Source organism: Solanum lycopersicum, chromosome 10, assembly GCF_036512215.1.
Source record: "Solanum lycopersicum chromosome 10, SLM_r2.1".
NCBI lineage: Eukaryota > Viridiplantae > Streptophyta > Magnoliopsida > Solanales > Solanaceae > Solanum > Solanum lycopersicum.
In genome coordinates, this window is record NC_090809.1 from 54,217,219 (window position 1) to 54,240,787 (window position 23,569).

Sequence of the window (23,569 nt, forward strand, 5' to 3'; positions counted from 1 at the left end):
ATAACTTCAATTTAGTGTTTTTCTCTTTGATACTTCAAAGTAAGAGATTTTCTATTTGTTATTTCGCCTATAATAGGAGTAGGATATCTTGGATAGTCATTTATTATAATTATGTGATTCAATTTAGTAATGTAGGATTTAATTATGCAGGTATTAGTTATACAACTATTATTTAGTTATATAAAAATTATAATATATAAATTATTAACTATTCAATATTGAAATTGTTGTCAATCAAAATATATTTATTTACAAATAAAAAATTAAACAAATTCTTCTTCTTCTTTTTAATAAAAAGTAAAGAAAAAAAAAGTTTTTCCTCTATGCTAAACTTACTTAATTGGGACTTCTATTTTTTCCTTTTGCTATTTTTTGTTTAATGTATATAGCTTATAAAAATAAAATATCATTAATATATTTCAAGTATATTATAATATCTTATATAAATATTCTATCAAATATATGATATATGTTGTTATATTTCTAATATACCAAATAAATAATTAGGTATAAATTTATGTCCTAAATGAAATAATAATACACATTCATTAAAAAGTAACTTTTATATATAATAAACATAAAAATTATATGTGTATGTTATAGCTATAATTTGCATGATTGCGCTCTATAGCAAATATAAATATGTATATTTCGCTATACATATACAAAAAAAAAACACAATTGTATAATTTATTATACATATACAAAGAAACCAGTTGTATAATTCGTTATACATATACAAAAGAAAGTAGTTGTATATAAAAGATCAATTATATAATTTGTCTATGTATAAAACGAGAAAGAGAAAAAGACAAAAAAACTGGGCAGGAGAATATTTATATTGTATAATAATAAGTGTATAGAACGAAGATATATGTATTTGCATATGTGTATACAATTTTATCTCGCTTTATACAAACAGAAACACAATTTATACATTCTGTTTGTATAAGAGCGAGAGGCGAGAGAGGTGAGCGAGATCTGGGAGAATGGAGAGTGAGATCTAAAAAAGGGGAGAGAGAGAGAGGAACGAAATACATATGTATAGATACAATTTCCTCTCTTTAATGCATTGTGTTTGTATAAAAGCGAGGGAGGCAAGCGAGACTACCACCAAGCGAGAGTGACGAGCGAGACTGCCACCAAAAGAGAATGGTGGACGAGATTTCACCAGGGAGAGAGTCGAAAATAGTTTGCTATAGGATACAATTAAATCAAAGTATATTTATAACATTTAATTTGAATTAATAGTTTACTATTATATATAATTTTTCCTTAGTTAAATATGTAAAAGTTATATAATAATATATAACACTCAAATATGATTGACATATTCTGCCGTCAAAATAATTACAATCCAATTACTATAGGATACAATTAAGGGAAAATTGAATATAATGACAAACTAATAAATCAAATTAATTGTTATAACCATCCTTTGATTTAATTGTGCCCCATAGCAAACTGTTTATCAGTCACCTCTCTCCTTCGAACTCTCGTTTACCACTCTCCTCTCTCGCTCCATCTATCGCTCGCTTCCTCTCACCCTTATACAAACACAAGTGTATATAATTTGTCTCTATTTGTATAAAGCGAGAGGAAATTGTATGAATACATATATTTTGTTCCCCTCTCTCCCCTCTCCCAGATCTCGCTGGTCACTCTCCCTAATCTCGCTCGTCATCCTCGCCTCTCTCATTTATACAAACAGAAACGAAATGTATAAATTGTGTTGCTGTTTGTATAAAGTGAAAGAAAATTATATATACACATGCAAATAAATATTTTTTTGTCCTATACACTTATAAGTATACAATAAAAATACTCTCTTACCTAGTTTCTTTTGCCTTCCTCATTTCTCGTTTTATACATATTCAATTTGTATATGATTTTTCTCTTTCTCGTTTTATACAATTCGATTCAATTGTATATATTCTGCCCAAGTCTCTTTTGCCTTTCTCTCTTTCTCATTTTATATAAATTCAAGTTGTATATAATCGTTCTATACACTTATAATTATACAATTCGTTTTATATACTTCATTTTATACAATTTTCTGCCCAAGTATCTTTCTCTTTCTCGTTTTATACATTTCATTTTATACAATTCGCTTCAATTGTATATGTATAGCGAACTATATGTTTGCTATTAAGTGCAATTATGCAAATTTTTCTATAGCATACAAATATGAATTTTATATTTGTTATATGTGAAAGTTACCTTACAATTAAATTAAAGTATATTTATAGTATTTAATTTGATTTAATATTTATTATTATATACCATTTTTCCTTAATTAAATACGTGAAAGTTATATAATAATATATAACACTTATATCTGATTAACATATTCTGCCGTCAAAATATTCACAATCCAATGTATAGTATTAAAATAAAGTATTTACATTTGGAATTCAAATGAAAAAAAACAAGGTACGGGTTTAAAAGATAGGAGAAAGAAAAGGTTAGGAAAATTGTATAGTTAGGTAAAGCTCTCAATGATTAATGATTTAAAAATAAATTAATAGCACTATAAGTGTAGTTTATTATTTCAAAATACATGTATAACTAATACCTATATAATTTATTCTATTTTTTATTACGCATCACTTATACATAGATTTCCTCATAATTTATGTGGAAATAATTATATAGGATTAAAAAAAAACACAATCTAACACTTGTATAAAATTAATACATGAATAATTTTTATACAACATTTGGAAATCTACCTACCAAATATGGTATAAGTTATGTCGACATTTTAACCTAATAAAAAACTTTTATCAAACATAGTACAAATAATACAACTTTTATACATGTGTAACCAAATGCCCCCTTAAAATCTTTTATATATAATAGTATTGACAACTTTGCATCAATTGAGCCGTCTTAGCTCAGTGGTAGAGCGCGTGGCTTTTAACCACGTGGTCGTGGGTTCGATCCCCACAGACGGCGGAAAGGGTTTTCTAAAATTAATTTGGAAAATTTTATTTTACTTCCTTACTTGAAAACAACAATAGACAATATTCACAAGAGATTTGCAAGTTTGATCCAGTCCAATTAAAAATGCTATGAAGGGTGTTAGAGTTGTGTAACACGTTGTTGTCTCCTCACATACCTCTTAATTTCACATGTTAGAATAACATTGGACCCCAATTTCAACTTTGTTTACAATATATTAATCTTTCTCTTAGATTAACAAATAGCAAATTCCATTTGATTCTTTTATGAAAACTTTTCTTATTTTGATTTTCAGTTACATAAACTAAGAGGGGCGCCACCCAAACAATATTCATTCGGCTACTGCATCACATTATTCAAGGCAATGCATTTTTTCTTTAAAAAATATCGAATAGGTTTAAAATATTAAAAGAGTTTGATGACTTACGATTTGGAAAAAATATCTTGGGTTGATCATAAAATATAATTTTACTTCTGTTTCCTCGATGTCAGTCTTTTCAACTATCTTTTTTTTTTATCAAAGTATTTTTCTAAAAAAAATTTAAACCTCTAATTTGATGGAAAAAACTAAAGGACCAATCAAAAAATATGTATTGATGACCTCAGGTTTGAATGAACAGGCATTTGGTAAATTGGGCCAATTCGAATTTTTAGTTTCGAACTTTTTTATTATCAGCCCATTGGGAGTCATTACCCTTCCTAATCGAAGAGCCATATAAGTCAAACAACCAACTAGCTTATATTCTTCACTGCAAAACTGTTCCCTGCCCAAATGACCTTTTTTTTGGACATCACTAACTTTTTGTCCATGTTTTGATAAAAAATTTTACAAATATAACTTAAGCACTGTTGAAATAATTTGGGGAAAAAAAGTATAATTTACATAAATTTTATAGTGTTAAGAGCTAATTATATTATTTTATTATTATTTTCAAATTATAAGAACTTAGAATTTATAAATTTCGAATATACCACTAGTTTTCTGGATACATCAAAGATATCCAGATACATAGGGAAGGAATGTATTCAAAAGGGAATAAATGTATCAAGTAGAGAAATAAGGATGTGTGAAGGAAATGATGTATTTAAGAGGAGATTAAAAAAAATTAAATGAAAGAAAATTTTAAAAATTATGACAAAATAAAAAGTATATTTAGATAATTTTTTCAAAAAAGAAAACACATTTTTGAAATAACTCTAGACTAGTTTGGTGTATAACAATTGTGCAAAATAGTTTGGTCTTGAATGATATCCTCTTACGAACTGTCTGGTTACGGTATAAGAGGGCATGCTATACATGTATAAAATAATTTATTAGTTTTAGTTTTAATTTTACTATATTTGGTAAAAGTTTTTTATTGGATTGAAAAATCAACATGACTTATACTATGTTTGATTAAAAGTTTTAAATATTATATAAAAGTTATTCATGTACTAAATTTTATAAATTGTTTGATTCCATCTTTTGTAATCCTACATAACTTATGAGGAAATCTATGTATAAATTATGTAGGATAAAAGCGTGAAATAAGTTATATGAGTATTAATTATAAAAAGATGAATTACACATTTATCCTTATTAATTTTTTTTTATATAAAACTTTATATAGCTATTCTATTTTTCAAACTATTTTTGTTTCTTATTTCTTTTTGTGTACGAATGACTTTTTATTTGTTTTCATTTAAAATCAAAATATAAATATTTATTAATATTATAAATTGGAATGTATAATTTTTGATAGCGCATGTGCTATATTATCGTTATATATTACTAAATATATCCACATATTTAATTATCATGTATTAATTTTTATTTAGAATGTGAATCTACATATAATTTATATATTTGGTATACAAAAAATGTACAAACAACTCATGCATCATATTGACAAAATTTTAATTATATAAAATAGGATAGTATAATGTACTTAAAATATGTTAATAATATTTTATTTTTATAAGCTTTAAACATTAAAAATATAAAAAAGAAAAAACACATACCCTAACCAAGTATAAAAAAAATTCTTTCTTTCATTTTTTAGGGAGAATTTATAATATATATGAACTTATATTATAATTAATCTCTACATAATAAAATTACACCTACATAATTAATACTCCCATAACTAATACACACATAACTAAATCTTATATAACTAATACCTCCATAACTCTAACCAATATCCAAACGACCCCTTAACTCTTAAGATCCGAAGTTGTGCAATCGCCCAAAATAGTGTGGAAAGCCCAAACTCATTATGCCCGAGTCATCAACTATTCAGTTTGCTTCAACACGAGTAATGACATAAATAATCCCTTAACTATAAGAGTAGGTTTAGAATGATCCCTTAATTATAGACTCAACAGTTTAGTCCTTTAACTATTCAAAAATTTATCAGTTTTGGCCCCTTAATTGCACACTTACCGATTTAGTCTCTTAACTATAAACTTACAGTTATAGTATTTATGTATATAGAAAATTATCAGGTTCGGTCTTTGTACAATATTTAATACAAATAACTTAGCTTTATATTAACGGAATCCATGCCTCAAGAAATAAAATCCTTCAACAATTTATTTGTTGTTTCTCTCTCTCCGCTACTATTTCTTCAAATTAACCTAATGTGAAGAGTCTTAACCTCAACGATTAAAATAACATTCGCGAGAAAATAAAATATAAGTCATAATTTTATTTAACAGAGGATAAAATGAAGCATATTATTGCAAACATTATTATAAAAAGAAAAAAAGTATACCCGTTAAATTCAAAGTTTGTATTCCAACTACTTCATTTAATAAAATTTGTTTAACTTTTAAGAAATTGAAATTTATAAAATGGTAGATTTGCATTTTTTTTATTTTTTAAATAGAACAATTTTTTTATTTTATTTTTATTTTACATAAAAAAGTTGAGTAAATTAAATAAAATCCGCACTGATTAGCATATTCAAGTGTAGATTCAAGTCATTAACAACAATTATATGATTAATTTTATCTTCTATTGAATAAAATTAGGACATATATCTTTTTCTTCTAGTTAATTTTATTTTGAATCGTTGACATTATTGTTCTTTTCATAAGAATAGTTTGAAGAAAAAAAAAAGGGGGGGGGGGGGGTTGGACAAATAACTTTTAAAATGGGTCAAAAATTTAATTTCACGAAATTTTTCGCTAATATAAACCAAAGCTATTTGTATTAGAAAAGGAAAAATGACAAATATACCCATAAACTATACTAAATGATATGCAGATACCCTCTGTCATACTTTTGAGATATTGTGTCTTCAAAATACTAGAGTATATATGCCCTTTAGTCTAACAAAAGACTAAATAAGGACACGTGGCACAATCTTATTAATGGATTCAATATTTCATAAATGTCGGGCCGGTGAATAAGATTATGACCTTGTATGAGTGTTAGTATAAATGATATATATGCTTTAATTTTTGGACGATAAGGGCACCAATGTTTCAAAAAGTATAACAGAAAGTATCTGCATATCATTTAGAGGAAAGGATCAAAATAGTCTCTCTTCTTTGGGTTAAGGTTCAAAGTGATCCTTGAGTTTTCACATAAAGCACTAATAGTCCCACATGTTTGCAATATTGGTGCACCTTTGGTCTTCCTCCAAAATTTTACCTATTTCTTTGAATTGATTTTATCCATATCCTATGTATGGGATGTTCAATCGTCATTTTATATATTTAGTAGAAATAACAACTCCATATCAAAGAACGTGAGAAGAACAACACTTTATTTTGTTTAGTAGAGATCGTATTGCAGGTAAAGTCGAGAGGTTCATCATGATCATTTCACGCGTAATAGTATAATTTTTTCTTAACTTACATAGTCATATGTTAAGATGTTCTTAGTTTAGTTGCAGTAATATTTCTAGTGAACACAATAAGTTATTTTTCGTATCAACTTCTCTCAGATTAGAATTATTATTTCTATTTAATATATAAAAGGACGACTGGACATTCCTTATATAAAATTTTGGACAAAATTAATGTTAAAAAATAGACAAAATTTTAGGATAAGATCAAAAGTGTACCAATATTGCAAACATGAGAGACTATTAGCGATCCATGTGAAAACTCAAGGATTACTTTGAGCCTTAACCTAAAGATGAGAGATTATTTTGAGCCTTTCCTCAATCATTTACATAGTTTGAGAGTATATTTGTCATTTTTCTCTTAAAAATGAACAAAGGCTAAACTTGATAAGTTTTTGAATACTTAAAAAACTAAAATTGATAAGTTTATAATTAAAAAACTAAAATTGATAAATAAATACTCCTCTGTCCCTATTTAGTTGTTCACTTTATAAAAGACACACATATATTAAGATAATAATAATTACATAGTGAAGTTACAATTCTACCTTTATTAAATATGATTTCAAAAAGGATGAATTAAACTTAGAAATTTTCAAGAAGTTTAAATGACAGTATAATAAAAAAATTATTTTTATCCTTTTTTAATTTATATATATAAAAAATAAAATATAAACAAGTAAATAGGGAGATTAGTTAAGAAGCCAAAACTTATGATAAGTTTTTCAATAGTTAAAGAATTAATTCAAGGGACTATTTATATCATTTTGTCGCTTACACCAATTGACACATATCGTGACTTGTTAGGGAGGAGAAAAAAAATCTATTCATCTACAAAACTCAAAATTCTCAGATCCAAATCTTAACCACAATGTCGAACTTTGCCGGAGATGAAACTGCTCCTTTCTTCGGCTTCCTTGGTGCCGCCGCTGCCCTCGTCTTCTCATGTAAGTTCTATCTTAGATCTGAAGAGTCTATGGCAGCAGATCGTCTTCTAGTGAACTATATTTACTTGAAATTGTTTGAATACTGTTAGCACTTCTGCTGGTTCTTTGCATCCACAAGCTTGAAATCTCCGATCGGCCTCTGATCATATTCAATTCCTTATTGTAATTTGCTGGTGTTGCTTTTTATTACTATTAATTCAATTCGTTGCTTTTGTTATATGGAGCTGAACAGTATTGAAAATTATATCATTTTCCTGTTATGACCATCTAAGACAATGAGATTGTGCATCTATAAGCTTTAAATATTGGATCTGTCTTTGCTGGAGATACGAGCACATCCTATGCAAATCGCCTGAGCTCGTCTTATGCTTATTTGCAACTGATCACAAATCTAATTTTATTTTAAATGATTCATAGGTATGGGGGCAGCTTATGGAACAGCAAAGAGTGGTGTTGGAGTAGCGTCAATGGGAGTGATGAGACCGGAGTTGGTGATGAAATCAATTGTTCCTGTGGTTATGGCTGGTGTGTTAGGTATTTATGGCTTGATTATTGCTGTGATCATCAGTACTGGGATTAACCCCAAAACAAAGTCATATTACCTATTTGATGGCTATGCTCATCTCTCATCTGGACTTGCTTGTGGTCTTGCTGGTCTTTCTGCTGGAATGGCTATTGGTATTGTTGGAGATGCTGGTGTTAGGTATTGATTCCTTGATTTTTTTTATTGGTTCCTTGTCCTTTTCTTTCTTTGCTTGCTAGTGCCTGTTGAATGTTAATTGAATTGTTAGAATGTGAAAAATCATATACGAAGAACTCCGCCACATTGATTTTATTGTTATGCTGTTTGAACAAATTGATAAATGGTCTTTGTACTGTTTGTCATTTGGTAACATGGAGAGGATAAACTTTTAGTTGTCGAACATTTTTACAAAAAAAAACAAGAAAACTTTTTGCAGTCGGAACTAGAGTTTCAATGAGAGTTGATCTAGTAGAATGTAATCGAGATGCCTTGGTATGTGTTTTCACAATGTTATGATTTGTGAAAATTGCACCAGATCTGCAGGGAACTTTTCATATTAATAAAATAAAGAGTTCAGATAGAGAACATAGTTGCTTGGTAATTTTAATTAAGGTTCAATTTAATTCTTCAGTTCACCATCTTATTTTCAGATCCCCTTCCGTATAACGCAACAACTAAACACTGTGTTGATAATGTATATCAGACAATAATTCTGAATAAGAAAGTTAACATTATATTTTGTTTATTGTGCTTGAGAACCTAAAATTATATGTTATGGATTAAGACATGTTTAAATGATGATTTATAGTGAGGAGTATATTGTTTGCTCCATTGGTGACTTGAACCCACAACCTTAGTGTTGAAGGTGGAGGGTGCTTACCACGTGAGTAACCGAGTATACTACCAACTCCAACTAGCATGGAAGCAATTTGTTTTTATTTGTGAAGAGCAAGTAAATACAAAATATGCAGTAATAATATAATTATTGCACCCCAAGGGTGTCATCTAGTAGTCAATATGTTTAAGAAAATATATTTTTTTGAATCTTGTGGTATGAAATTAAGATATGTCAAATGTACCAAAGTTTTCATTAATCTTGTGATCTTAAACATTCCATGTGGAAACTTGAAATTAAAGAGTTACTAAAAAAAGGAAAGAGTATTTTATTTAAACAAACTAAAAAGGAAAGTAGGTTAAACAAATTGAAATGGAGAGTAGTATGCCAAACAAATTGAAATGGAGAGAGTAATATAACTATTAGAAAGTTTTCCATATTTTTATCATAGGCATGTATCACGAGTTCAAAACCTAACTATTGAACCAAATCTTGTTTTAAGGTGGAGGACCCATTGTCTCTAAGTTTCAAAGTTGAAACAATCTGAGTCCTAAGAAATTGTAACTATGAGAAAGGTTGACAAGTTGTATTCCTTTCACTAGTTCTTGAAAAGCAGGAATGAGCAGAATTAAAAATTCTAATAAACATTTGCAATTTCTTATTTTACTTTCTCTGTTCCAATTGATGTGTTAGAGTTTGATTCATCATGAAGTTCAAGAAGGACGGAAGACTTGGAACTTTTGGTTTTAGACATGCCATGACCATTTTGTGGCTATATCATGCCATTAAGGATCATATGAGAAATTCAAAATTGAATTGTTTCCAATTATTGAAAGGCATCACATTCTTTTTCGAATGATCTATTAAGGAAATAGTACCACATGAATTGGAATATGTGCTGTTGTTTGTTATTGCTTAGTTATTAAATGTTTAGTTAACACTGCGTACCATTATCCTTTGATAGTGGGAACATTTGTCTTCCACAGGTTATTTTTTAGTTTTCAAGTGTAGAGCAAAGTTATATTGGTGTTGCAAGTTCAACATTACCATGACTATAAGGTGATAAAACAACATTTTCAAATGAAATGTTTGTCCATAAGTTTTTTTTGATGACCGTGGTGTCTGGGCCAACTTTCATGCACCTCGACTAATTCCACTAGATACATGCCAGCTCCTACCAAAAATAGGTACGAAATAACTTTATCCCAAGTTGCTTGGACTCAGGTGCATGTGTTCGATACGGGTGCGATCTAAAGGTCGGATCTTTCATTATCTAATTTCTAAGAATCAGAGATATGGATCCATGTATGGATAAGGTGCGGGGATTTGCCTAAAAATAGAGTTATAAAACCTAAATTATGAAGTATAGGGAACTCGAGGAGAATCCTAGAAGGGAGCTTAAAGGAAAAGGAGTGACATAGAAATTTCTATATATAAAATATTTTTTTTCTTCAATTTCACCTTAGCTTTTGTATTGATTACAAAAATCATTAAAAATGTCAAGACTTTCCCCCAAGATTTTGGTCAAAGTACCCAAAATTGGTTCACCAAATTGGACACGGATCCCACACCCACACCCATGTCGTGTCAACACGGATGCATCACCAATAATGAAGAGTCCGAGCAACTTAGACTTTATCCACCAAGGCTAGGACAAATAGGAAGAATCACCTAGTGTTTTTGTTCCCACTGAGTTTCTGAATTTTGAACTTGAGACCTCAGGATTCTCAACCACTTCATTGACCATTAAGCCACACCCTTGGGTGCAAATGTTTGTTCACAAGTTGAGACTGTAATGCATCTTAATTTATAACTTGTCAAAAGGTATATTGTGTGGCAGTTTAATCTCATGCACTCTTGAGGGACTTGCATTTGTATTTTTTTAATTATTTCTTTGGAGAACTTAGGGATTGCTATTGAAAGAGTGCCTTTTTTTGTTTGGCTTAGGTCAATAACATTCTTCTTTTCTCGAAAGATGTATACTATCTTTTCGTCGGTTCCAAAGTGCGGGTGTATGCTTTGTATGTAAAAACGCCATTCTTCTTTTTAGCTCCCCTTTCAAATATATACTACTTAAAAGGTAACATGTGACAATTTCTACTTTTTAGAATCTCAAAGTTGTCAAAAAAATAACATCTTCATTTTCTATGATTGCCAGGACTTGTAGGAGTGTTATTTATGATTATTCTGCTCTGCTTTTCCCTCTTCTTAAGAAAATAAATTTAGGGATAATGTGTGCTGTTATTTCTTTTCTTTTTCTTGCAGTTTCAAGCTGCTGTTAAAATTCATTGACCTTTTCCAGTCCGTCTGGATTTAGTTTTCCCATTTAGTTGAAAAATAAAGATAAGCACTAGTCTCATCCTGCATCAGTCGGGGATAGCAGATAGCTGTTAACATAACCTGTTGGTTGATTATTTTGTGACATCCCTGAAAAGTAAACCCCGCTTTTGGGGCTATACTGGGTTTGCTGTTGTATTCCTGAAAAGGAAACTTATGTGAGATAAAATTAAAGAGAGACCTGAAGTCTTGTAGGAGCATTTCTCCTAAGAAAGTGAGAAATGAATAAAAAAGAAAATAACATTCTTGCATTTCAATCCCAGTGGTTAGTTAGGGCTCAATGGTTTTTTTCGAATCTTGCAATTTTTGTGGTCTAAGGTGTTGACTTGCAGAGCAAACTGTCCCAGATGAAGGTGCATGTTTGCAGTTAATATGGTCGAAATATAGTAGGGGTATATTTAACAGAATGGGCGCCTTTCATTCATTGCTCTGCCCTAGGATTCTTTCTCTCCATATCTTTTAGCCACTCATCAACTCTTCATGCTTAGTTATTGTTCCCAGCTTATGGTAATATCTATTACATATTAGGAAAAAAACATACAACGATTCTTAACCTTTTATTCTCAAGTCTATATGACTTTGCCTAAACTATGCATGGCATGTAACAGCCAAACACTCAATCTAATGTCTGTTGCAGGCTAGTTATTACATATTCAGCTTAGGATTGATCCAATCTATCCACTTTGGTTGGGATGACTTATTTTGTGTTTATGTTGTCAAGCTGATCGTAGCTTTATAAATGATTCCTATTTGTGTACTGAACAACAATCATTTTCTAGGGCTAATGCACAACAACCCAAGCTTTTTGTTGGGATGATCCTCATTCTCATTTTCGCTGAAGCCTTGGCTCTTTATGGTCTTATTGTTGGCATTATCTTGTCTTCCCGAGCTGGGCAGTCTAGAGCTGAGTGAAGTTGACTCCATTCTTGCCGCACTGTATGTGAGACTTCAGAAGATCAAGACAGCTGTAGCCTAAAGTCAAAAAGTATCTATTATGTGTACACCACAGCTGCCACTTCAATTTACTGGTGTTATGTATTGTTTGTAGAAGTAGGAATTCATTTTTTTTCTACTTAATAATAGCTTAAAGGGCTGTGCAATTTGGTCTGTATTTATTGTGTATCTTGCACTCATTATTTATGAACAGTCTGAGAACTATTTCTTTTCTAAAGTTCGTGCATGTATGCACTAATTTTCATCTAGTATATCATGTTTACTCTGCATTATGGAATTGAGTTTTGAAAATTTCTTCTGTCAACAAAGTTATATTTGGTGGTACTTACTTGAAGGTGCTGCATATCCCTGGTGCTCATAATGTTTGTTATTTTGTAAGTAGAAGATACTATATTTGAATGACAAAAAATTTAAATCAAGTGGACTCAGGACACCCATAACAAATAGTTGTTATAGTGACAGATTCTCAAACGGAAATGACATAGATGATCCAAACTTTAAATGATGACATAAATGAGTTTTTTCTCAAAGTTGGATGACATATTTCAGCATTTTCCCTTCTTTATATGATGATAATGTAGTATGGTCCTGCCTAATGATTCAAAAACAATTACAATGAGGTGCAAGTTTTGTAGCTCACCAAGTGACGGTTTTTGGGTGCTCTGCGTTTTGATTTATTAAATTACTGAATTGTTGTTTATACCATTTTATGTCAATCTAGTGATGCTTTATGCAAGTATCCACATGTTTTTTACACAACCCTGAAATCACCAAGGGCCAGGTGGCACATGGATTGAAGATCGACATCAAAGAAGCTATCAACTAGGTGATTAATGATGATACAATACAAGAATAAGATCTTGCTACGAACATTTTAAGAGCAAAGAGGCACTCTTTGCCTTAGGATTCATGACATAGCAGTCTTCTGTAACTTTCTCTGAGAAATGCTCAGTGAGGTGAAAGTAAAGGGAAGTGTGTCGAATATTCATAAAGTTGTACTTTCTACATAATGATCAGCATTGCAGACACGAATATTATGCTTCAATGAGTCTGTAAAGATGTATGACTTTGTGAAATTGAATCACAAGTTTTTAAGCCATTATAGTGTTTGGATTTAAACAATGCAAATGATAAGACCTATCCTCTTTGTTTATTGTGCGTGAACGAAAGCGAAGATAAATTTCAAGAGGAAAAGCGGAGCTTCATTAAAGAAGCTATAAGCTAGATAATGATACAACAGATAAGTATTACGCTATATGTTAGCTTATACGAGTCCATCACAAGTTAAGAGACCAGGTCCCTTTACAAAATCAGCTAACAAAGTATTCAAGTTAGACAGTAAAATTGTAGAGAATAGTAGAAGAAAAGTATAACCAGAGAACCCTTCTGCTAACCCAAGGTCGTTAACTAAGATGGGAAGATTCTAACTAAAGAAGAGGAAGCTAGAAAGGAGAAGAAATATTTTGAATAAGAAAACTTTGATATAGAAGAACATTGTTTGATTTGGGTTGTTGTTTGTTGGTTACAAATGACTATGACTATCTCTATTTATACTAGTGTAGGGATGCTTCTAGAAATTATTCTAGATAAATCTACAAGAAAAATTTAGGCAACCTTATCCAAAGAATTTAGATTATTCTATACTTTACTATAAATATCTAATTATCTAGAACATCTAAATTTTTCTTAAGTGTAAATATCAAAGATATTTACTCTACCAAATTCTAGAAAGTTCTAATAAATATCTAAGATATTTTTTGTACCTCCAAAAAAATCATCTTTATTTTCACAAAAATGACACAATATGCTTACGTGAAAACCTCCTTACTCAAAGGAGAAAAAAATACGACCCGTCTCACAAGATTTCAATGCTTCACTAACTTCAAGCAACTTGTAATTACTAACACAAGTGATGTTGTCAATTTGTGTTAGAAAAATCAGAATTACTGATTCTAATAAATTTTTCCAGAAACACGAAGTAACTAAAATTTATTGAAAAAGTAAGAAAGATGAGCAAAAATTTAATTCACAAAAAAAACAACAACTAAAATCTGTAAAACGTACCAGAATTTGGAAAAACTATTAAATAGGAAAAAGATCAAGTCCACTGAACTCACAATGTCCCCTTAAGGAAATTATTCCCCTTAAGGTTGTAACCCTTTCAGAATCCACACGATCATTAATGAAAGTTTGCAACCTTTCAAATGTTACTTACTGTTCTTGAAAGTTGCAACCTTTCAGAACAGTCATGTCGGAAATTTTAAATAAAATGGGAAAGTTCAAATAAAACGGGTCGCGCGCGGATCCGAGTCGGATCGATTAATCAACTAAAAAATTGAAACGTTTCGATTAAATATTTTAACTGCAAAAGTCAACTAATTAATTGAAAACATTTTTGGCCTTTTAATTTAATTAATTAAATAAATAATTAAAACAAACTTTGTCCAAAAAATAATCTCTCGATCATTTGTCAAAGCCAAAGCCAAGCCGAGCGAGTGACGACGACGGCGCAAAGGGGGTCCCTCTTTCCAACAATTTTATCAATTAATAGGAGTGTTTCTATATTTAAATTCTCCTATTTTACTTTCCACCACCGATGAGGGACAAATGCCTTTTCATTTAAAGCATAAGATGACTTTTCAAGTTCCCAACTTTTCAAGTTCCCAACTTTTCAAGTTTCTCTTTTTCCCTCTATTTCCCATCAATTCTTGCAACATACCCAACAATCCCTACATTGATGGGGAATGGTTATAATATAAGAATGCACAGACAATTGTATACTTTACAGGCAAAAATTAATTGCATCTGGATAAGTAAGTTTCCCCTTGGACTTTCCATAGTGAACATATGTCGGATATACTCGGTCAATCGGTAGATGTGATATCTTTGAACCGTTGAGCTTTGGTGTATACCTAGACAATCATATGTCACACAATTAATCCTTTACTGTTTATGGTTCTTACGGTTGTGTCCGTTTCAGCCATGAACACCTCTTGGTTTCATGAGTGTATATAGAATAGGTTTTTGACATAAAATTCTCTTTGAAATGGCTTTTACTTCACACTCACATACGTGATTTCTAACTGTGTCATCTCGTAGATACACTATTTGATCAAATCTACCAAACTTAGCAAATCATTAAAAACTTTAAGCTTTATTACCTCATTAACAAGCTTTAAAGTCTTAACCTTGTTCCTGAATATTGTCTTCATCATGAGAATGAATTGAGTTAATTGACAATGTCAAACCGTCAACCACAACTTTGTTTTTCTCCTTGAATCTAGCTCTTGGGATCTCCAGTCTTCTAGATAGAGTTACCATCATGCTGACTTGTCCTAAGCCGTAAACCCATTCCCTTAGATGATCTTTCAACTGCCTCTCTCACTAGGCCTTTCGTTAGTGGATCTGACACATTATCGCTTGACTTTTACATAGTCAATTGTGATAATTTCACTAGAGAGCAATTGTCTTCCGGTGTTATGTCTCCGTCGTATATGACGAGACTTTCCGTTGTACATAACGCTCCCTGCCCTACTTATTGCTACTTGACTATTGCAATGTATGCAAATAGATCCAACAGATTTGGGCCAGAATGGAATATCCTCTAGCAAATTTCGGAGCCATTCAACTTCTTCACTAGCATTATCCAAAGCAATGAATCAGATTCCATTTTAAAGAGAGAAATACATGTCTGTTTGGACAATTTTCAAGAGACTGCTCCTCCACCAAGTATGAACACACAACCACTCGTAGATTCTACTTCATTTGACCCGGTGATCCAATTTGTATCACTATATTCTTCAATCACAGCAGGATATTTATTATAATGTAAAAGATAATGTTGTGTATATTTTAGACAATCCAACACACGTTTCATTGCCATCCAGTGAGTTTGATTCGGATTACTAGTGAACCGACTCAGTTTACTAATGACACATGCTACTCGCGTATAATTCATAATATACATTAAACTTTCCAGCACTCTGCATATTACAATTGAGAGTCACTTTGACCTTCATTCTTTTTAAATGTACAACTTAAATCGATTGGAGTTTTGACAACATTGAAACTCAAGTACTTAAACTTATCCAATACTCTTTCAATATAATGAGATTGAGATAATGCTAGTCCCTGGGGAGTTTTGATAATCCTGACCCCTAAAATCAAATCAGCAACTCCTAAGTCCTTCATATCGAACTTTGTTGGGACAACATGCACTTAGTAGCATTTACATCGTCAATGTCTTTACTCATTATTCACATGTTATCGACATACAAACAAACAATGACTTCACGATTCATAACAACTTTAATGTAAACACACTTATCACATTCGTTAATCTTGAATCCATTTGTCAGCATTGTTTGGTCAAATTTAGCATGCCACTGTTTGGGTGCTTGCTTGAGTCCATAAAGTGTTTTTACAAGTTTGCACACTTTATTTTCTTTACCAGGAACTACAAACCCTCCGGGTTGTTCAATGTAAATTTCTTCCTCCAACTCTCCATTTAAGAAGGTCGTTTTTACACCCTTTTTGGGGATTTTAAGATAATGCACTGCTGCTAGTGGTTTTAACATCCTAATTGATGTTATCCTTGTTACTGGAGAGTATGTGTCAAAGTAGTCCAGACCTTCCTTTTGTTTGTACCCTTTGACTACCAGTCTAGCCTTATATTTGTTAATAGTTCCATCAGGTTTCATTTTCCTTTTAAATATCCATTTTGATCCTAAAGGTTTATTTCCTGGAGGAAGATCAGGCAATTCCCAAGTGTAATTACTTAAAATTGATTCGGTCTCACTATTAACTGATTCTTTTGAATAAGTTGACTCAGAAGAAGACATAGCTGCTTTAAATGTTTGAGGCTCATTTTCAAGCAACAGTGCTACAAAATCTGGTCCGAAAGAAGCAGGTTTCTGTTGGCGAGTACTATGCCTAGGTTCCTCACTAGTTTGAATATTTTCAATTAATTCTTCTCGTGGTCGTTTAGATCTTTCACTTGTTGACTCACATTCAGTTTAATACGGACAAATGTTTTAAAAAACTCTGCATTATCTGACTCAATTATTGTATTAACATGAATCTCAGGATTATCAGATTTGTGAACCAAAAACCAACAGGCCTTACTGTTCACAGCATACCTAATAAATACACAGTTTATTGTTTTGGATTCAATTTTAATCCTCTTCTGTAAAGGAACATCTACCTTGGATAAACATTCCCACACTTTGAAATATTTCAAGTTGGTTTTCCTTTCTTTCCGCAACTCATATGGAATTGATTGTGTTTTTCGATGGGCTACTCTATTGAGTATCTTATTAGCCGTAAGGATGACTTCCCCCCAAAGGTTTCGGGGTGAACCATAATTGATCATTAAGGTATTCATTATTTCCTTTAATGTTCTATTATTCCATTCCGCCAAACCATTTGACTATGATGTATAAGGTGCAGTAGTTTGATGAATAATACCATATTCCAAACATATCTATGCAAAGGAGATTCATATTCTCCAGCCCTATTACTCTGAATCATTTTTATCTTTAGATTCAATGGGTTCTCCACTTCATTTTTGTATCGCTTAAATGCATCAATTGCTTCATCCTTGCTATTAAGCAAATATACATAACAAAATCAAGTGTAGTCATCAATAAAAGTTATAAACTACTTTTTTCCACCACGAGATGGTGTTGATTTCATATTGCATATATTTGTGTGAATTAAGTCTAAAGTTTTGAAATTTCTTTCAACAGTTCGGGTTGGTGCAACAACAACCACGGTAACATCGTTGTTTGCCATTTTTGATAAAAAAAAAGTTGATACAGTCTTAGTAAGCAATAATTTATAATTGCAGACTTCAAGGAGTATAAAATCACGAGGATTTTTGTCTCCATCAGAAACATAGATTAATATATAATAAATTAATTTCCTCAAGATTGTTGTCAATCTGTGTTAGAAAAACCAGAATTACTGATTCTAATAAATTTTTCCAGAAACACGGCGTAACTAAACTTTATTGAACCAATAAGAAAGATGAACAAAACTTTAATTCACAAAAAAACTAAAATTTGTAAAACGTACCAGAATCCGGAAAAATTATTAAATAGGAAAAAGATCAAATCCACAGAACTTACAGTGTCCCCTTAAGGAAATTATTCCCCTCTAGTATCCGAGGTTTGATTTGGAATATAACCTCCCAGGGTAAAATAATCTCAATTACCAGAGTATAGATACAAAAAACTCTAGTGTCAGCGAACCAATCAACAGTAGAAAAGTACACGAAGAAATGTTTGTGCAGAAGAAGAAGAAGAAAATCAGAAAATTCTATAGTTAATATTCTGAAGAATGAATGGTATTTATAGGATAAAAACAGGTTCCGAAAGGTTGCAACCCTTTTAAAATCCACACGACCATTACAACCTTTCAAATGGTACTGTATGTTCCAGAAAGTTGCAACCTTTCAGAACAGTCATGGTGGGAATTTTAAATAAAACGGAAAAATTCAAATAAAATGGATCGCGCGCAGATTCGAGTCGGGTCGGATTAATCAACTAAAAAATTGAAATATTTCGGTTAAATATTTTAACTGAAAATGTCAACTAATTAATTGAAAATATTTTTTTCCTTTTAATTTTATTAATTAAATAAATAATTAAAACAAATTTTATCCAAAAAATAATCTCTCGATCATTTGCCAAAGCCGAAGCTGAAGCCATAACGGTAGCCGAGCTGAGCGAGCGAAGACGATGGCGCGAGGGGGGTCCCTCTTTTCAACCCTTTTAACAATTAATAAGAGTGTTTCTATATTTAAACTTTCATATTTTACTTTTCACCACTGATGAGGGACAAATGCCTTTTCATTAAAACATAAGATGACTTTTCAAATTTCCAACTTTTCAAGTTCTCAACTTTTCAAATTCCTCTTTTTCCCTCTATTTCTCATCAATTCTTGCAACATACCCAAAAAGTATATAAACAAATTAAACTCTTAATCTTACCAACTTTGTAACACCTCTATTACAAGAAAACCAAACAATAACTGTATTGCCCTCTACACCAACTAACACTAGTTGATATAGACTTCAACACTACACCACAACTAACTCAAATATCAAAGATAAGAGAAGAAACAATCTACTATCCTTTATAACATGGACTATAATTTACAATATAAGAGCTGAAGACGCAAAACACAACATAACTCAAGACATTGTAACACTCAATCAAGTCCGTTGTTGAGTATGAATAATGTTTTTCTTGAAATGATTTTTTTGTGATTAATCTTGATTGCATAAATTAGGTTTTGATCTTGTAACCCATTTTTTTTATAAGAGAGATAAAACCTAAGGCACATGTCATTGGTCGTAGCCTGCCGTTTCAGTGCCTCTGCTGCCTACCAACCAGTGCAGAAAGTATAGGTTTACAATTTACACATAGTTGACTTGTTGTTGACTAGGTACCTTGGCATAATAATTTGTAAAAATCATCAAAACCCAAAATACAACACTGTGAAAGAAAGGCCTCTGCTGTCAAAGCTTAGTCATACAAGTAAATAATATTTCCACACCTGTTTCCGTCAAATGTAATTTCACTTGACAATCATGACTAAACAGATCTTATCATCTTTATTCTTGACAAGGTAGATTGAAACCAAAATTACCTCAATAATAGAGTCGTTGGTTGTTCTATTCTCACTTTTATTTCACTAATGCAATGGACATAATCAATAACTTCAATTTTGTATTTTCTATTTGTTATTTGGACTATAATAGGATTAGGATTTAGTATGTATTGAATAGTCATATTAGTATACTATAATTATGTGATTCATGTGTCAATTTAAACAATATATATATATATATATACACACACACACACACACACACACACAAGTTTCACGAATTTGTTATTTTGTCCTCCCGATATTGATCCTGTGTTATTTTTATGATTGACTTTGAAAATTGATTTTGAACTTTGAGTTTAGAGTTGAGAATTTGGTAAAATTTGGGTTTTTGAAAGACTAATATTGTAAAAATGTGGTATTGATGCCTCTTAATTTGGAGTTTCGACTGTTAGAATAAAATTTCGTCTATTCCATCAGTCTCGAGAATTGGAATCTGATCGATAAGAGTTGTCAATTTCAGATTCAGAGTCTTTTTGAGAATTTGAGAGCCTTAGATGGAGATTGTTGAAAATTTAGCCTTTGAATTGACTTAGGTCTATATTCGGGGCTCGAATGTTAGGATATAAATTTCGAGAGTTCTATTGGTTTAAAAGGATGATTTTAGGTCTAGGTAATATCTTGGTTGATGTTTGAGAGGTCCCAAGCTTGTTTTTGGTCTTTTACACGATATGTTAGTTTCTTGTGATCTTCACGAATATCGGATCAATGAGACCTCAAATTTGTGTTTCGACGGTGCCATTTAGCCAAAAATATCGAGTATAACCGATTTGCATGTGTGTTTGTGTATATGAGATCTCGAACCAATTCTGGGGATCCTTCCATTGTTTTGAGAGTTGACTGATTTTGCGTTTGATATATGTTACCCTCGCGATCGTGTTAGGAGGTTTTTTTTTGCAAAGGTCATGATTGTGAGATCCTAATCGTGATAGTGAAGGGAATGGAAATCCAGACCTTCACGATTGCAAACTTTGCGAAAATGGAGGTTTGTTTGCGAAAACAAAGGCCGAGCTTTTAGCAGGCTTTACTTTGCAAACAAATGTTAGCTTAAGTGACTTAAAAGAGGGTGTTTTGCTGGCAAATTTCGGGGTTGAAGCCCTATTTTTTAATTTTGAGCTTACGAAACTATTGGATGTGATGCCCTAAATCACTTGGGTAAGCTTTTGCGATCCTAGAACTTCATTTTTCTTTGATTATTTATGAATTTAACATCAAAATATGAGATTTTGATTGACAAATGATAAAGTTTTTCAAGAACTTAAATTTTGAACTAAAATAGAGAGTGTGAATTGATTTGGAGTCCTTTTTTGAAATGGTTTTCACCAATGATTTTCTAATGCCCTGAGTAACATTTCAAGTATTATTTTCGAATTAAAACTTCATTTTTGAAATACGATTTTGTTGATTGACCCATTTTTCAAAGTATATCAGTTAGGTACCATTTTTTATGAAATTTATTATGAATACTTGATTGATATAAATTGTATGACTTTGGACATTATTGGAAAGGGAAGAATCTAGGTTTGGGTGACTACTTGATTGAATCAAGGCACCTGATCTCCTAAACCTTGTATTCTAGTAGAATTTGTGTATTCACTTTATTGTGTGCATGTTTGAACTAATGAGAATGGGCTGAAGGGTTAATTGTCCACTTGATAAATCTTAATGAATAAAAAGAGGTTGAAATGAAAAGACGAGGTGAATTGCCTTGTAATGACCCTTTGATTGATGAAATGCTTGATAGCATGATTATGAACTAAAATGCTTGAATTGTTATTTCCTCCTTATGGTGTGAACTTGCTTATGTGCATTGATTGTTGTACACTGTGATGAGACACATGAGGCAATGCCGATAGGAAATGATTTTGGGTAGTGATATACAGTTGATGAAAAATAATTCTGGTTGATGATATAAAGTCGATGAGAAATGGTTTCGGCTAGTGACATGATATAAAGTTGATGAGAAATAATTTTGGCTAGTAATTTGAAATAAAGTCGATGAGAAATGATTTTGACTAGTGATATTGAGCCGATGAGAAATGGTTCTGGTAAAGGTTTTATTATTGTGATTTGATGCATTTTGATACTTATGTTTGACTTACTTGATAACTGTGATTGACGCACGTGTTACGTGTGATTGATCTACTTGACATAGAGATTGACTTACTTGATTCTTGTGGGTTTTCGAATTATGATTATTGAACTATGATTGTTGAGCCTTATGAGTTGTGTTTGTAGAACTATTAGGTTGTGTTGAATTCTGTGTATGTGTAGTTTGAAAATGTTCCATTGGGATGAAAGGAGTATTCTTTTCTAGCTAGGCTGCTTCATTTATTAGATTGTGTGTTGCATATCGTGTTGTTGGTTTCACCTTTTACTTCTTCTACACTTGTTTACGCTCCAAGCCCGATTCTATGTGATTGCTCTTTCTCTCTCATCCTTGAGGCTTTGTCGGAGAACTATTGAGAGACAGTTGCTTGTCATCCTGATGGACCCTCTAGTTCTTCTTTTTATTCTTTGTTCTGTTTGAGAAATAAAGACTGACACTTGTACTTATTTCTTAATTTCGTACTTATTGTATAAGTGACTTGTACATGTGGCTACCACATTTTAGGGTGTTGATAAGAAGAATAAGTTTTCCGCTTTTATATAGTTCTTGCTTTATCTTTTCGCATTTCTTTCGCTTTCATTGGGTTGAGACTCACTTTTCTTAGTGGAAATAAACAAGTGTTATTACGTCCATTTTTGGATCGTGACAACAAATTTTTTATTAATTAAGCCGTCTTAGCTCAGTGGTAGAGCGCGTGGCTTTTAACCACGTGGTCGTGGGTTCGATCCCCACAGACGGCGAATTATTTTTTTAGTCAAACTCAGCGTTGTTATTAGTCCAACCCATTTTCCTCAAATGATATTGTAGTTTAACTCAGTTTTGTTATTGCATTTGACAATGTTAAGCTCTTGTTTTATGTTATTCATACTTCAATTGCTTAAACATGGGCTATGTATGCAACAAGATGTTAAAATAGTTGTGTAACACGTTGTTGTCTTCCTTATATGATTTTAGACTTCCTAATCTCACATGTTAGAATCGAGTTGGAACCAAATTGCAGATTTGTTTACAATCTTTCTATATATGCTAATCCTTCTCATAGATAAACAGATATCAAAGTTCGTTTGATTCTTTTATGAAACATTTTCTTAGTTTGATTTGCAATTCCTTATCGAATTGAACTAAGGCTAATTACAATTCTCTAAGATTTTTTTGGTGCACGCGTGAAATATTTTCTTGAAATAAATTTTCGCGGGATGCATTACATATCACTGGTTATTCTTGTGATTCTTGCTTGTGCTTGGTTATTCTCCCTCCCTTGAGCTCTCAACAAAGGACAATCTCTCCTCGTATCACCACTCTTCCCACAACCATAGCAATTATCCATGCCTTTTAACTTGCTCATCTTTTTTTTTTAATCAAGAATCACGATTTTTTTTTATAACTTT

General features: G+C 31.4%; 1 protein-coding gene and 2 non-coding genes across 3 annotated transcripts; all 3 read left to right on the plus strand.

Moving 5' to 3' along the window:
• The first annotated feature begins 2,886 nt into the window (after nucleotides 1-2,886).
• Nucleotides 2,887-2,958, plus strand: TRNAK-UUU (transfer RNA lysine (anticodon UUU)). Its single transcript has one exon. It is a non-coding gene; the product is annotated as a tRNA-Lys (tRNA).
• A 4,555-nt stretch (nucleotides 2,959-7,513) lies between these two features.
• On the plus strand, nucleotides 7,514-12,613 carry LOC101253944 (V-type proton ATPase 16 kDa proteolipid subunit). Its single transcript, XM_004248628.5, has 3 exons — nucleotides 7,514-7,747; nucleotides 8,165-8,450; nucleotides 12,222-12,613. Exons 1-3 carry the CDS (start codon nucleotides 7,672-7,674, stop codon nucleotides 12,352-12,354), a joined length of 495 nt encoding a protein of 164 aa, XP_004248676.1. The 5' UTR covers nucleotides 7,514-7,671; the 3' UTR covers nucleotides 12,355-12,613.
• Nucleotides 12,614-22,849: 10,236 nt separating this feature from the next.
• TRNAK-UUU (transfer RNA lysine (anticodon UUU)) lies at nucleotides 22,850-22,921 on the plus strand. Its single transcript has one exon. It is a non-coding gene; the product is annotated as a tRNA-Lys (tRNA).
• Nucleotides 22,922-23,569: the final 648 nt, after the last annotated feature.

Excerpts from the sequence above, each read along its gene's own strand:
- LOC101253944 (XM_004248628.5), top strand. The coding sequence starts at position 7,672 with ATGTCGAACTTTGCCGGAGATGAAACTGCTCCTTTCTTCGGCTTCCTT. Across the intron at positions 7,748-8,164 it reads CGCTGCCCTCGTCTTCTCAT|GTATGGGGGCAGCTTATGGA; the intron begins GTAAGTTCTATC and ends AATGATTCATAG. Across the intron at positions 8,451-12,221 it reads GTTGGAGATGCTGGTGTTAG|GGCTAATGCACAACAACCCA; the intron begins GTATTGATTCCT and ends ATCATTTTCTAG.